The sequence below is a fragment of the Armigeres subalbatus genome, chromosome 1 (assembly GCF_024139115.2).
Source record: "Armigeres subalbatus isolate Guangzhou_Male chromosome 1, GZ_Asu_2, whole genome shotgun sequence".
In the NCBI taxonomy this organism is placed as follows: domain Eukaryota; kingdom Metazoa; phylum Arthropoda; class Insecta; order Diptera; family Culicidae; genus Armigeres; species Armigeres subalbatus.
In genome coordinates this window covers 10,202,851-10,218,276 of record NC_085139.1, presented here as the reverse complement: position 1 = coordinate 10,218,276, position 15,426 = coordinate 10,202,851, and the positions used below count along the sequence as shown (strand labels likewise).

Sequence of the window (15,426 nt, the reverse complement as noted above, 5' to 3'; positions counted from 1 at the left end):
CATGAGATAATAGGAGGGAGCTGAGTTGCACGATAGATACTGATTAAAGATCAGTGAACAGTGCTGGAAGAACTGAGCACTCAAATGTTAGAGGATGTTATCGAAGCATGGGGCCTTCATATTTTAAATGTTTAGAATTGGGCCGTCAATTCGTCAGCTAAGATTTCTCATGTTCAGTCCAATATTACAAGAGCTGATGAAGTGACGAACTATTTCAATGGCCCTTTCTATAGGGGTTTCAAGCGATCCTTAGAGTCATTGTTGTCTAATCGTATCAAATGTGGAATGAATCGACGAAGCTTTTGCAATTTAGGTTCACCTCTGGAACGGCTTAGCACAGTCTGGTAGAGCACGGACCATTTTGGAGAAATCGTTATTTCTGAAGTTCACCATTCTGGCCTGGATAACATTTTCCATGCGGTTGTAACGTGTTTTAAGCGCAGGCAGTCCAGTACGTTAGTACTGACTGCGGATGTCATTTACAGAAGAATCCAATCTTGTGTAAGCGTATCAATGGTTAGGATGTTGTTAACGCACCATTGCTGATGCTGGTTAACCAATGCGTTAACCCAATCGGAAAGTAATCCGAGCTGAGCTCCTGATAGATGACCGACTGCGATATGTGGTCGGTCATGTTGGTGTTGTATGGACTCCGGACCGACTCAGCCATGTCGGAAAATTCCGGCTCGAAATCGAATGGTGGGCTTTCTACATGTCGTTGCTTCAGATGGTGTCGTTTCGATTGCTGTGTCAGTTGCCCTAGGTTTGATGTTTGGCAATTATTTGTTTATTACCACACTAAGTCCAGAGTGGCCTGTGCAGCACACAAAAGTCTTCTCCATTCAGCTCGGTCCATGGCTGCAGGTCGCCAACCATGCAGTCCGCAAATCATCCTCCAACTGATCGATCCACCTTGTCCGCTGTGCACCTCGCCGATGTTTGACCATGTTCCCTTCGAATGGTGGCCGATGAATCGTCTCCGGCTTATGATTGAGCTGAACCGCACCGCAATGATGGTGCCGACAGAAGTTGCGATTTCGACACCGATAGCCTCGACGGTGCTCAGTTGGAAGCTCGATAGTAGGCGACAGTTGATGTTTTTGCATAGAGCGATAGGCACACCACCTCCCCGATCGAGTTCGCTCCCGGCTCCAAATGCATTTCAGTGAGGGATACCACACTAATCTTAATCTCCTCATAAAAATCCTTCATTTCGCTGATGCTGTGCTTAATCGAGCAAGCGTTCTAGTTGACAAGGCCCAAGACAAGACAAGTAGCCATTTTCAATAATGACCACGTCAAAAGTGACGAGTTGCGCTCTGGGGTGTAGAGCGTTCTTCCAGGTTATCGATTCCCATCAGGAGGAAGTTGAGGTTCTTTGCTGGTGGTTGGAGCAGGTGAAGTTGGAGTATGAACTGACGCAGCCGCCACAGAGGGAGGACATGAATCACGACACGACGAGGAGCTTGGATGGCAGGATGGCTCATTTCGCTGAAGGTCGGTGCACGGATCTTCTTCAGGATGGGAGCTATCTTCCCGATTTTGATCGGCCTGAACGGCCTTTCGTGGTGGTCCGATGTTTGTCCCACATTTTGCGCATTTGGGATCGGCCAGCATCACCTTTTAACACTGGTCGGAAGCGTGCGGGTCACCACTTGTTGCAATGCCGAGTAACGTGCTCAAAATTGGCGTCACGATAAACTGCCCTGTAACGCTCCACGCCGACAACGGTATACATAGTTGATTAAAGTGGTGGATCCGGTTCCAGTTAAACCAGATAATGCTGGCCGCAATACTTTTTCGTTCTACCGTGACGAACGATTTTGTGCACCAAGAATAGCTCGAGACCCTTACTTTCTAGTTCCCAGATGAGCTTCTCTTTTAAATCATTTGTAAGGATAACATAGCCTCGACTAGCTGCTTTTTGGAGTATGTTACTCACGAACTACATTAAAATCTCAGGCAATACACCAAGACTCACTTAAGTTGCTATTCACTGTCATTGATTTACACATGAATCATTTAGTAGATCCTAATGGGTTTGATAAGATAAAATAAGATACGAAATAAGCTCAAGTGTTACGTCTGCATGTCAATTCAGCAGGCATTTCTTTTCACTATTCTCGATTTACCGTAAATTCCCATATGTGGTCAACTCCACGTGATACATGAGGAAGCTCAATTTATTTTAACGATTATCGCTTCACGTTAATGCACACCTATATTTTGGACATGTGATTATTGCTCATTTCACCCGAAGGCACTTTCAACTCCATTTTTTTATATTGCCCCAATAAAATTTAACTGGTTTTAAATGTTTCCGTCTCTGTCTTTCTTCCAGGGTCCCACCGGTCCACCCGGTAAAAACGGTCTTCCGGTAAGTACGCTTTATTTACTTTTTCATTATCTTCCCCCGTGCACGCGAAGGCCTGCGACGCCATAAATTATAATTACCGCTCAAGAAGTGGCGGTCCTTGGGTAATAAAAATGTAAACATTAATATTTTTAGGGAAAAAAAATAAAGAGACGCTTTCACGCCTTTGTTCTGCCCACAGTTTCACATCCAACCATTATTGCAGCCTACTGCGATCCATATTTTCCCATTAATGTACATAATTTCAATCAACTTTGTCCTTCTCGCATGCACACACACACACTGGGTGAAAACCGCACATCGATTTCGTCGAATACGACACACAAGAAAAAAACGCTGGCTCTCCCCGCGTGTCTCTGAGTTATGACATATTGTTTCGTTTCGATTAAAACAAAATAGTATTTCCACCACACTCCCACCCATCTGGGCGTATCGCACTGACCGTTTTCGGGTGCTGGTACAGGTGTCCAACGGTTATTGGAAGATGTTGTATTTGCTTGCGGTGGTCGTTAATCGGAACGCCATAAAATATGTAGAATGAATGAATTTTATCTCACACAAAGCAATTCAATAAAAAAAATTTCAACAAGCGATTGAAAACTGTAGTCAAACGCCAACAAAAGGCAATATTCGTCTGAAACCGCTGGGCGCAAAAAAATGTATAAATAAATATCGATAACACATATTTTTGCGACAGGTTGCTGGGGTTTTTTGACTGGGATGTGGGTACTACTAATGTGTTTTTCGAAATTGATATTTATACACCATTTATTATGGGTCGGGTCCATTCTTTCTGTTGTGATACTCATCGTAGGACGATGCAAGAGGGATGAGGGAGACCCAACTTGTCGTTTTTGTTTCAGCTTTTTTTTTCCTGGGTTCACGTCGTTGGTAGCTTGATCCAGGAGGTAATTTTTATTTTAATAATCGAACATGACGGTTTTTCGTTCCTTGTGAAGTGATGCTTGTTCGCAGCTTCTGATACATCGGTACTCGGCCGTTCGAGTAAAGCGAAAGATAATGGAAAACTGAATACCGAGCAGAATTCAATTGGAATTTTCGACGATGGCACGGCACGTGTATTGCGTTTCTCGTTCACAAAGTGTTTATCGAAGAGTCAATATTTCTAAAATTAATTATTATGCTTGCAAGATAGAGTATGGCTAATGTGAAATGTATCTTACAAGGCATTGAAGTCAGCCTTACCAATAAAATAAATTGCAAATTTCTAGAGGAATTATCGAAGTAATTCGAGGGGGAATTTTCATTAAAACTTTTGAACAACAACCATTTTTGGAAATATTTCTACGTAGGATGAGGGCCGTTTGGCCGAAGGCTACTTGATCAAAAGCTGTTTGGCCAAATAAGTAATTTTTCCGAGAAAGCCATAAACCACTTTTATAAAGTTACTAGTCGACCCGGCAGACGTTGTCCTGCATAGTAGGCGAAACTGCGCGTTGTGAACTGCCCATGCGAAATTTTCATACGAATTGTAATCCGTCAGGAATACGTCAGGTATTCCTCCGGAAGTTCCGTCAGGAATTCCTCCGGAAGTTCCGTCAGGAATTCCTCCGGAAGTTCCGTCAGGAATTCCTCCGGAAGTTCCGTCAGGAATTCCTCCGGAAGTTCCGTCAGGAATTCCTCCGGAAGTTCCGTCAGGAATTCCTCCGGAAGTTCCGTCAGGAATTCCTCCGGAAGTTCCGTCAGGAATTCCTCCGGAAGTTCCGTCAGGAATTCCTCCGGAAGTTCCGTCAGGAATTCCTCCGGAAGTTCCGTCAGGAATTCCTCCGGAAGTTCCGTCAGGAATTCCTCCGGAAGTTCCGTCAGGAATTCCTCCGGAAGTTCCGTCAGGAATTCCTCCGGAAGTTCCGTCAGGAATTCCTCCGGAAGTTCCGTCAGGAATTCCGTCAGGAATTCCTCCGGAAGTTCCGTCAGGAATTCCTCCGGAAGTTCCGTCAGGAATTCCTCCGGAAGTTCCGTCAGGAATTCCTCCGGAAGTTCCGTCAGGAATTCCTCCGGAAGTTCCGTCAGGAATTCCTCCGGAAGTTCCGTCAGGAATTCCTCCGGAAGTTCCGTCAGGAATTCCTCCGGAAGTTCCGTCAGGAATTCCTCCGGAAGTTCCGTCAGGAATTCCTCCGGAAGTTCCGTCAGGAATTCCTCCGGAAGTTCCGTCAGGAATTCCTCCGGAAGTTCCGTCAGGAATTCCTCCGGAAGTTCCGTCAGGAATTCCTCCGGAAGTTCCGTCAGGAATTCCTCCGGAAGTTCCGTCAGGAATTCCTCCGGAAGTTCCGTCAGGAATTCCTCCGGAAGTTCCGTCAGGAATTCCTCCGGAAGTTCCGTCAGGAATTCCTCCGGAAGTTCCGTCAGGAATTCCTCCGGAAGTTCCGTCAGGAATTCCTCCGGAAGTTCCGTCAGGAATTCCTCCGGAAGTTCCGTCAGGAATTTCCTCCGGAAGTTCCGTCAGGAATTTCCTCCGGAAGTTCCGTCAGGAATTTCCTCCGGAAGTTCCGTCAGGAATTTCCTCCGGAAGTTCCGTCAGGAATTCCTCCGGAAGTTCCGTCAGGAATTCCTCCGGAAGTTCCGTCAGGAATTCCTCCGGAAGTTCCGTCAGGAATTCCTCCGGAAGTTCCGTCAGGAATTCCTCCGGAAGTTCCGTCAGGAATTCCTCCGGAAGTTCCGTCAGGAATTCCTCCGGAAGTTCCGTCAGGAATTCCTCCGGAAGTTCCGTCAGGAATTCCTCCGGAAGTTCCGTCAGGAATTCCTCCGAAGTTCCGTCAGGAATTCCTCCGGAAGTTCCGTCAGGAATTCCTCCGGAAGTTCCGTCAGGAATTCCTCCGGAAGTTCCGTCAGGAATTCCTCCGGAAGTTCCGTCAGGAATTCCTCCGGAAGTTCCGTCAGGAATTCCTCCGGAAGTTCCGTCAGGAATTCCTCCGGAAGTTCCGTCAGGAATTCCTCCGGAAGTTCCGTCAGGAATTCCTCCGGAAGTTCCGTCAGGAATTCCTCCCGAAGTTCCGTCAGGAATTCCTCCGGAAGTTCCGTCAGGAATTCCTCCGGAAGTTCCGTCAGGAATTCCTCCGGAAGTTCCGTCAGGAATTCCTCCGGAAGTTCCGTCAGGAATTCCTCCGGAAGTTCCTTTAGGAATTCCTCCGGAAGTTCCTTTAGGAATTCCTCCGGAAGTTCCTTTAGGAATTCCTCCGGAAGTTCCTTTAGGAATTCCTCCGGAAGTTCCTTTAGGAATTCCTCCGGAAGTTCCGTCAGGAATTCCTCCGGAAGTTCCGTCAGGAATTCCTCCGGAAGTTCCGTCAGGAATTCCTCCGGAAGTTCCGTCAGGAATTCCTCCGGAAGTTCCGTCAGGAATTCTTCCGGAAGTTCCGTCAGGAATTCCTCCGGAAGTTCCGTCAGGAATTCCTCCGGAAGTTCCGTCAGGAATTCCTCCGGAAGTTCCGTCAGGAATTCCTCCGGAAGTTCCGTCAGGAATTCCTCCGGAAGTTCCGTCAGGAATTCCTCCGGAAGTTCCGTCAGAATTCCTCCGGAAGTTCCGTCAGGAATTCCTCCGGAAGTTCCGTCAGGAATTCCTCCGGAAGTTCCGTCAGGAATTCCTCCGGAAGTTCCGTCAGGAATTCCTCCGGAAGTTCCGTCAGGAATTCCTCCGGAAGTTCCGTCAGGAATTCCTCCGGAAGTTCCGTCAGGAATTCCTCCGGAAGTTCCGTCAGGAATTCCTCCGGAAGTTCCGTCAGGAATTCCTCCGGAAGTTCCGTCAGGAATTCCTCCGGAAGTTCCGTCAGGAATTCCTCCGGAAGTTCCGTCAGGAATTCCTCCGGAAGTTCCGTCAGGAATTCCTCCGGAAGTTCCGTCAGGAATTCCTCCGAAGTTCCGTCAGGAATTCCTCCGGAAGTTCCGTCAGGAATTCCTCCGGAAGTTCCGTCAGGAATTCCTCCGGAAGTTCCGTCAGGAATTCATCCGGAAGTTCCGTCAGGAATTCCTCCGGAAGTTCCGTCAGGAATTCCTCCGGAAGTTCCGTCAGGAATTCCGTCGAGAGTTGCGCTAGGAATACCTCCGGAAGTTCCGTCAGGAATTCCTCCGGAAGTTCCGTCAGGAATTCCTCCGAAAGCGCCGTCAGGAATTCCTCCGGAAGTTCCGTCAGGAAGCCCTCGGGGGGTTCCGTCAGGAATGCCTGCGACAGGTGCGTCAGGATGTGCTCCGGCGGTTCCGTCAGGAATTCCTCCGGAAGTTCCGTCAGGAATTCCTCCGGAAGTTCCGTCAGGAATTCCTCCGAAGTTCCGTCAGGAATTCCTCCGGAAGTTCCGTCAGGAATTCCTCCGGAAGTTCCGTCAGGAATTCCTCCGGAAGTTCCGTCAGGAATTCCTCCGGAAGTTCCGTCAGGAATTCCTCCGGAAGTTCCGTCAGGAATTCCTCCGGAAGTTCCGTCAGGAATTCCTCCGGAAGTTCCGTCAGGAATTCCTCCGGAAGTTCCGTCAGGAATTCCTCCGGAAGTTCCGTCAGGAATTCCTCCGGAAGTTCCGTCAGGAATTCCTCCGGAAGTTCCGTCAGGAATTCCTCCGGAAGTTCCGTCAGGAATTCCTCCGGAAGTTCCGTCAGGAATTCCTCCGGAAGTTGCGTCAGGAATTCCTCCGGAAGTTCCGTCAGGAATTCCTCCGGAAGTTCCGTCAGGAATTCCTCCGGAAGTTCCATCAGGAATTCCTCCGGAAGTTCCATCAGGAATTCCTCCGGAAGTTCCGTCAGGAATTCCTCCGGAAGTTCCGTCAAGAATTCCTCCGGAAGTTCCGTCAGGAATTCCTCCGAAGGTTCCGTCAGGAATTCCTCCGGAAGTTCCGTCAGGAATTCCTCCGGAAGTTCCGTCAGGAATTCCTCCGGAAGTTCCGTCAGGAATTCCTCCGGAAGTTCCGTTAGGAATTCCTCCGGAAGTTCCGTTAGGATTTCCTCCGGAAGTTCCGTTAGGAATTTCTCCGGAAGTTCCGTTAGGAATTTCTCCGGAAGTTCCGTTAGGAATTTCTCCGGAAGTTCCGTCAGGAATTCCTCCGGAAGTTCCGTCAGGAATTCCTCCGGAAGTTCCGTTAGGAATTCTTCCGGAAGTTCCGTCAGGAATTCCTCCGGAAGTTCCGTCAGGGAGTCTTCCGGAAGTTCCGTCAGGAATTTCCCAGAAATTCCACCATTAACGTGTAATTGGATTTCTTTTAATGTCGCAATTAATCAATATCATTCTCGTTCTTTCCCAGTGGATTGACTTTCTGTTACTACTGAGTATTAAGCAAAGGCAGATAAATTAATCCGGGGACAATTAATTTTTAAAGCTAAGGGAATTATTCTCAACCGTTTTACTCATTAAATATCCCACTCAACTTTTCACCGTCCGATGGTCAACAACAGAAAAGGGGTGCCGTGTGCAAGAATGTGACATAAAATATCATTTGGTCGCTTTTTAATTACCGCCTACTGTGACGAACCTCACCAATATTTTAGCCTGGGGGTCCCAAAATCAATGATAGGAATATATGTGCGGTGCATGTCTCCCCCCTGTGGTCAATGTATGCGAAAAGGACGAAGTTCTCTTGGCTGATATGCGCAACAAGCAACAAAAAATCACTTTATCGCCGATTTCTCATCCATCCATTTGCCTCTGTTTTTTTTTCCTTCTCTTCTCTGCTCGAATATGCATCCAACCGTCTCGAAACCGTGCAACAAATTACTACACATGTACCAACGGCCATCACATTCGCACGAAACCCCACCACGCCACTGGCTTGCATGCTCGAAATCGGTACACACGCAACCTATCCTTCCTGCGATTGACTTATTGCTGCGGGCTTTGGAATTTCGGCCACCCTGGTGATGATGCGAAATCGAATACATGAAAAAAAAATTGCATGTGCGCCGACCCATCTCGACATCATAATCATCCGAAATGAACGCACAGGGTCTGAAGGGAGTGAAAGGAGACCGAGGATCGATGGTAAGAATTGCTGCTGCGCGTAATTATTTTAAATTTGAATGTCCACTGTGAGGGTGTGGCGGAGTTTTTTCGGATATTAAACCATTTTTTTAAATGTCAAGTTTATTCTTAAAACGCAGTCATGCCGGTTGTTATGTTAATAACATTGTTCAAAACATAACAAAATCTACTGAGATTACCTTAACTAAAACTCCAATTAATTTTGTTTCATGCAAACAGTTTTTTAAGTGTTTTAAGCAAGGTATGATTTATTGTGTTTAGATTAAACCAATCTGAAACTGACGCCACACCCTGGTGTTGAAATAATCGTGTTGTATTTCGCTTCCATTTAATAACTCGTTACTCTAATTATTCATCCCCCAATGATTAAACCGGAATTCGAGCGTTGCGATGATTAATGGGATCCCTTTCCCACCATTTGCGATTAATTTTGCATGAAAAGATCGTCATCAGAATGTGTTTTTCCCTTCGCGTTCGCTCATTTTGTATCACGTAAATCAGTATAAAAATATAATCCGATTTTATTCTGATCGACTTATCAACTTTATCGTCGCTTTTATCATCCTAACAGTAATGCCAGTTGATTCTTTTTTGAAAAATATTGCCATCATGATTATCAATTAATAAAAGCTCGATTATCTTTGAGCATTGACACTTTATAAACAAGTTGAAAAGGGAATATGAATGGTTTTTAAACAGTAGTACATTTTTCCTATCTGGCATCTCTGCCACCTGTGGACGACTTTCCATTGACTATAATCCGGCTGCTTGAAACTGTGTTAATGGTGATTATTTAATCAACTCCAGTTTTCAGAGGATTACCTTCTTCCATACACCCACCCACCCCTCGGGATAAATCAGTAGGCGCTGTTTGCTTTTGTCTGCCAAACGGTTGATGGATAGATCGAGGATGGCCTGCTTTGATGGACTGAATGGCCAGCAACTTTATCTTTTCAATCGATTCACACCTTTATTCGGCAGCAATTTAACTCACCGCATCGATCTGTTTACAGCCAGAACGCATTAACGAGGTAACCTAGTTTATGTGCGTCCAGGGGGTAAACCAAGCAATCCACCCCACATCCATCTTTCCACAGTTTACGATTCTTTGGGTAAACCTAAATAAATAGGACTGCCCAAGTCCATTCCAATTTCCAGTCGGTCTGTATTGGAAACCTAACAGCATGTTTCCGAAGATCTGGAAAACTGGTCTCCAATGCAGTTCGTCGTATGTCGGTTTTTAATTCGCTTCCCGTGAGATCCTCCCGTTCGTCCCACTCGCATTCTTCACCTTGATGGGGTCTAATCGTTTGTTTATTAAAGATGGGAATGATTTCAAAACAGACGCAAGCGGAGGTGCCCAAAGTTCCCTAACAGAAGGGCGTTACTAAATTGAAACAATGAGAGTTCTTAATTGGGGCAGCATTATGATGCTTACTCACATTAAAGATAATTATCCGCAACAGTTTTTCACGTAACAAATTGCATTCTACGAGGAATTTGGTCTCATTGATTCTTATTGAAAGTTGGTCGGGTCGATTATAGTGCTTCAGAATTATGGCACAGTCTTTGTTACTTTTTAAGTGGTTCAGTAGAAAAACAAATTTAAAAATCTTCAGAAAAAGTGTCAACTTGTATAAACGAAATAATGAAATCTCCTTCAAGTGCTGTTTTATCTTTTCTATTATGCCTTTCTGATAGCTTAATATAATGCACATACTAGGCACAATAATCACTAGGTGGATTATTTTATTATTTATACTATTTAGTAATAACAAAATCGGTCGCATTACTATTTCTAAAATGATTAATGGATTTGTTTTGTCTTTAGATCAGGTTATAAAAATTGTTCATTAGAGCTATGAACCTCATTTTTTCTTTACCTCGAACTTTTTCGAAGCCACCAATAGAAGAAAGATATTTATCATAACTGGATCGACATTGAACCAATTAATCATGCAACAAAGATTGATGGAGAACGTGTTCGATAGTCTGTAACTCCCTCCTTGGTCGCTGTTTTTTTGTTAGGGATGATAACTCCAAAATCCCATTTCTTTCAAACTCTAAAACAGCGGTTCTCAACCTGGGGTATATGTATCCTTGGGGGTACCTTCGTTGGTCCCAGGGGGTACATCGGACATAAATGCGTAATGGCGGATGAATGACAATTCAAATATAAACTATATTTTAAAATTATGTATTGTACATAATATGCATGTCGATCAGTATATCAAAGCTTAATGAATCTTGCCCACCACAATCAGCACAGCGTATGAGGGGCTCTGAACAAAACATCAAAAATACGAAACGTCGAGTGACTAAAATCTAGAATTTAAAGGTTAGGAAGGTTCCATTTAAGAGACATGAGGACTTTTTTCCGAAAACCTCAGTAGTTTCGTTGTAAGCTGCTTAACCCTTTTTATAAGCGTCTCGAAAGCCTCCTTCCAATCAGCTTGTAAGCTTTATTTCGAGAGGTTCCAAAGCCTCCTTTCAAGAGGCTCGGAAGCCTCCTTTCAAGAGGCTCGGAAGCCTCCTTTCAAGAGGCTCGGAAGCCTCCTTTCAAGAGGCTCGGAAGCCTCCTTTCAAGAGGCTTGGAAGCCTCCTTTCAAGAGGCTCGGAAGCCTCCTTCAAGAGACTCAGGAAGCCTCCTTCAAGAGGCTCAGGCCTCCTTTCAAGAGGCCTGGAAGCCTCCTTTCAAGAGGCTCGGAAGCCTCCTTCAAGAGGCCAGGAAGCCTCCTTTCAAGAGGCCAGCCTCCTTTCAAGAGGCCAGAAGCCTCCTTTCAAGAGGCCAGGAAGCCTCCTTTCAAGAGGCTCAGAAGCCTCCTTTCAAGAGGCTCAGGCCTCCTTTCAAGAGGCTCGGAAGCCTCCTTTCAAGAGGCCTCAGAGCCTCCTTCAAGAGGCTCTGGAAGCCTCCTTTCAAGAGGCCAGCTCAAGAGGCCTGGAAGCCTCCTTTCAAGAGGCTCAGAAGCCTCCTTTCAAGAGGCTCAGAAGCCTCCTTTCAAGAGGCTCGGAAGCCTCCTTCAAGAGGCTCAGGCCTCCTTTCAAGAGGCTCAAGCCTCCTTTCAAGAGGCCAGGAAGCCTCCTTTCAAGAGGCCCAGAAGCCTCCTTTCAAGAGGCTCAGAAGCCTCCTTTCAAGAGGCTCAGGCCTCCTTTCAAGAGGCCAGGAAGCCTCCTTTCAAGAGGCCTAGAGCCTCCTTTCAAGAGGCCCGGAAGCCTCCTTTCAAGAGGCCCTGGAAGCCTCCTTTCAAGAGGCCCAGGAAGCCTCCTTTCAAGAGGCCAGGAAGCCTCCTTCAAGAGGCTCGAAGCCTCCTTTCAAGAGGCCAGGAAGCCTCCTTTCAAGAGGCTCAGAAGCCTCCTTTCAAGAGGCTCCAGCCTCCTTTCAAGAGGCCCAGAAGCCTCCTTTCAAGAGGCTCAGAAGCCTCCTTTCAAGAGGCTCAGAAGCCTCCTTTCAAGAGGCCTGGAAGCCTCCTTTCAAGAGGCCTCAGCCTCCTTCAAGAGGCTCAGAAGCCTCCTTTCAAGAGGCCTCAGAAGCCTCCTTCAAGAGGCCTCAGAAGCCTCCTTTCAAGAGGCCCAGAGCCTCCTTTCAAGAGGCTCAGCCTCCTTTCAAGAGGCTCAGGAAGCCTCCTTTCAAGAGGAGCTCAGAAGCCTCCTTTCAAGAGGCCTCAGAAGCCTCCTTTCAAGAGGCTCAGAAGCCTCCTTTCAAGAGGCCCAAGCCTCCTTCAAGAGGCCTCAGAAGCCTCCTTTCAAGAGGCTCAAGCCTCCTTTCAAGAGGCCCGAGCCTCCCTTCAAGAGGCCTCAAAGCCTCCTTTCAAGAGGCTCAGAAGCCTCCCTTTCAAGAGGCCTCAGGAAGCCTCCTTTCAAGAGGCTCCAGAAGCCTCCTTTCAAGAGGCTCAGAAGCCTCCTTTCAAGAGGCCTCAGAAGCCTCCTTTCAAGAGAGGCTCAGAGCCTCCTTTCAAGAGGCTCAGAAGCCTCCTTTCAAGAGGCTCAGAAGCCTCCCTTTCAAGAGGCCTCAAGCCTCCTTTCAAGAGGCTCAGAGCCTCCTTTCAAGAGGCTCAGAAGCCTCCTTTCAAGAGGCTCAGAAGCCTCCTTTCAAGAGGCCTCAGAAGCCTCCTTTCAAGAGGCCCGGAAGCCTCCTTCAAGAGGCCTGGAAGCCTCCTTTCAAGAGGCCTCAAGCCTCCTTTCAAGAGGCCTGGAAGCCTCCTTTCAAGAGGCCTCAGAGCCTCCTTTCAAGAGGCTCGGAAGCCTCCTTCAAGAGGCTCAGAGCCTCCTTTCAAGAGGCTCAGCCTCCTTTCAAGAGGCTCAGAAGCCTCCTTTCAAGAGGCTCAGGAAGCCTCCTTTCAAGAGGCTCAGCCTCCTTTCAAGAGGCTCAGAAGCCTCCTTTCAAGAGGCTCAGAGCCTCCTTTCAAGAGGCCTGGAAGCCTCCTTTCAAGAGGCTCCAGAGCCTCCTTTCAAGAGGCTCAGAAGCCTCCTTTCAAGAGGCTCAGCCTCCTTTCAAGAGGCCTCAGAAGCCTCCTTCAAGAGGCTCAGAAGCCTCCTTTCAAGAGGCCAGGAAGCCTCCTTTCAAGAGGCTCAGAAGCCTCCTTTCAAGAGGCCTCAAGCCTCCTTTCAAGAGGCCTCCAGCCTCCTTTCAAGAGGCTCAGAAGCCTCCTTTCAAGAGGCCTGGAAGCCTCCTTTCAAGAGGCTCAAGCCTCCTTTCAAGAGGCCTCAAGCCTCCTTTCAAGAGGCCCGGAAGCCTCCTTTCAAGAGGCCTGAAGCCTCCTTTCAAGAGAGCTCAGAGCCTCCTTTCAAGAGGCTCAGAAGCCTCCTTTCAAGAGGCTCAGAAGCCTCCTTTCAAGAGGCCTGGAAGCCTCCTTTCAAGAGGCCTGGAAGCCTCCTTCAAGAGGCTCAGAAGCCTCCTTTCAAGAGGCTCAAGCCTCCTTTCAAGAGGCTCAGAAGCCTCCTTTCAAGAGGCTCAGGCCTCCTTTCAAGAGGCTCAGGCCTCCTTTCAAGAGGCTCGGAAGCCTCCTTTCAAGAGGCTCAGGAAGCCTCCTTTCAAGAGGCCTGGAAGCCTCCTTTCAAGAGGCCTGGAAGCCTCCTTTCAAGAGGCTCAGAGCCTCCTTTCAAGAGGCTCCAGGAAGCCTCCTTTCAAGAGGCTCAGGAAGCCTCCTTTCAAGAGGCTCAGAAGCCTCCTTTCAAGAGGCCTGGAAGCCTCCTTTCAAGAGGCTCAGAGGCCTCCTTTCAAGAGGCTCAGAAGCCTCCTTTCAAGAGGCTCAAGCCTCCTTTCAAGAGGCCTGGAAGCCTCCTTTCAAGAGGCCTGAAGCCTCCTTTCAAGAGGCTCAGGAAGCCTCCTTTCAAGAGGCCTGCTCAGGAAGCCTCCTTTCAAGAGGCTCAGAAGCCTCCTTTCAAGAGGCTCAGAGCCTCCTTCAAGAGGCTCAGAAGCCTCCTTTCAAGAGGCTCCAGCCTCCTTTCAAGAGGCTCAAGGCCTCCCTTCAAGAGGCTCAGAAGCCTCCTTTCAAGAGGCTCAGAAGCCTCCTTTCAAGAGGCTCAGGCCTCCTTTCAAGAGGCTCAGCCTCCTTTCAAGAGGCTCAGAAGCCTCCCTTTCAAGAGGCCTGGAAGCCTCCTTTCAAGAGGCCTGGAAGCCTCCTTTCAAGAGGCTCAGAAGCCTCCTTTCAAGAGGCCTGGAAGCCTCCTTTCAAGAGGCTCAGAAGCCTCCTTTCAAGAGGCCAGGAAGCCTCCTTTCAAGAGGCCAGGAAGCCTCCTTTCAAGAGGCTCAGAAGCCTCCTTTCAAGAGGCTCAGGAAGCCTCCTTTCAAGAGGCTCAGGAAGCCTCCTTTCAAGAGGCTCAGGAAGCCTCCTTTCAAGAGGCTGGAAGCCTCCTTTCAAGAGGCTCAGAAGCCTCCTTTCAAGAGGCTCAGAAGCCTCCCTTTCAAGAGAGCTGAAGCCTCCTTTCAAGAAGGCTTCAAGAGGCCTCCTTTCAAGAGGCCAGGAAGCCTCTTTCAAGAGGCCTGGAAGCCTCCTTTCAAGAGGCTCAAGCCTCCTTTCAAGAGGCTCAGAGCCTCCTTTCAAGAGGCTCAGAAGCCTCCTTTCAAGAGGCCTCAGAAGCCTCCTTTCAAGATCCTCCGAAGCCTCCTTCTAAGAGGCTCAGAAGCCTCCTTTAAGAAGCTCGGAAGCCTCCTTTCAAGAGGCCCAAGCCTCCTTTCAAGAGGCTCAGAAGCCTCCTTTCAAGAGGCTGAAGCCTCCTTTCAAGAGGCTTGGAAGCCTCCTTTCAAGAGGCTTGAAGCCTCCTTTCAAGAGGCTAGGAAGCCTCCTTTCAAGAGGCTCGGAAACCTTCTTTCAAGAGGCTCGGAAGCCTCCTTTCAAGAGGCTCGGAAGCCTCCTTTCAAGAGGCTCGTGTCGTGATTTCTGGTTCTTGATTCACCAAATGCTTCTTAGGGGTTCCCAATCCAACCGATGGGTCCATCATATTTGAAGAGGTTTGGAGTCTCTTAATAAGTCTTGCTCCTTCTTTAATTTTGGATTCTTGAGAACCTTTTCTTCCAATTTGATACGTTCGTCATGCCATCCGTTGTAAGAATGACCTCTTGCCCCGTTGACACCCGCCTTTTATACAGTTTGACGTTGGCAACGGCGATATGTTGTTTGTTCTATTCAACCTCGCCTACCATGATGCAGTTAGTTGATATTGTGATGCAAACGCCAAAAATATCATAGAGTGGCGGATTTACACATTTTTTATTGTTGAACGAAATGATGTATAAATTTGAATAATGTTGAATTTATTGATCAAGCCTTATTCTCTACAATACTCTCATCCTCTACTCTTTAATAAAAAGTCAGCGAAAAATTGGAATTTAATTTTCTTATATATTGTTTGTATTATAAACATATACATAGATATCGTACTATAATAAAAACTTAGTGCATGTGAATGACGAACTATAATTATCGCAAACAGCATAGAGTTGAGTTTAATTAACTGTGAATCAAAGCCATGGGAGTGTGGCGACTGAAGGTACTGATTCATAAGTCCCAATATTTTAATTGAGCGAGGAATTATAAAATAAGTACTATCAACTAAACATTGATCATATAAGGTCAAATTT

At 47.2% G+C, this 15,426-nt stretch overlaps 1 protein-coding gene across 15 annotated transcripts in view; it reads left to right on the top strand.

The window, feature by feature from the left end:
* The window catches only part of LOC134221577 (collagen alpha chain CG42342), a 638,959-nt gene that overhangs the window by 353,331 nt on the left and 270,202 nt on the right, over positions 1-15,426 (top strand). For 11 of the 15 annotated variants that reach the window (XM_062700773.1, XM_062700777.1, XM_062700769.1 and 8 more), the window contains 2 exons: positions 2,342-2,377; positions 8,310-8,345. In XM_062700773.1, coding sequence (XP_062556757.1) covers positions 2,342-2,377; positions 8,310-8,345 — 72 coding nt within the window. The remainder of the gene's footprint in view (positions 1-2,341; positions 2,378-8,309; positions 8,346-15,426) is intronic. The other 4 variants (XM_062700820.1, XM_062700817.1, XM_062700806.1 and 1 more) reach the window with 1 other exon arrangement.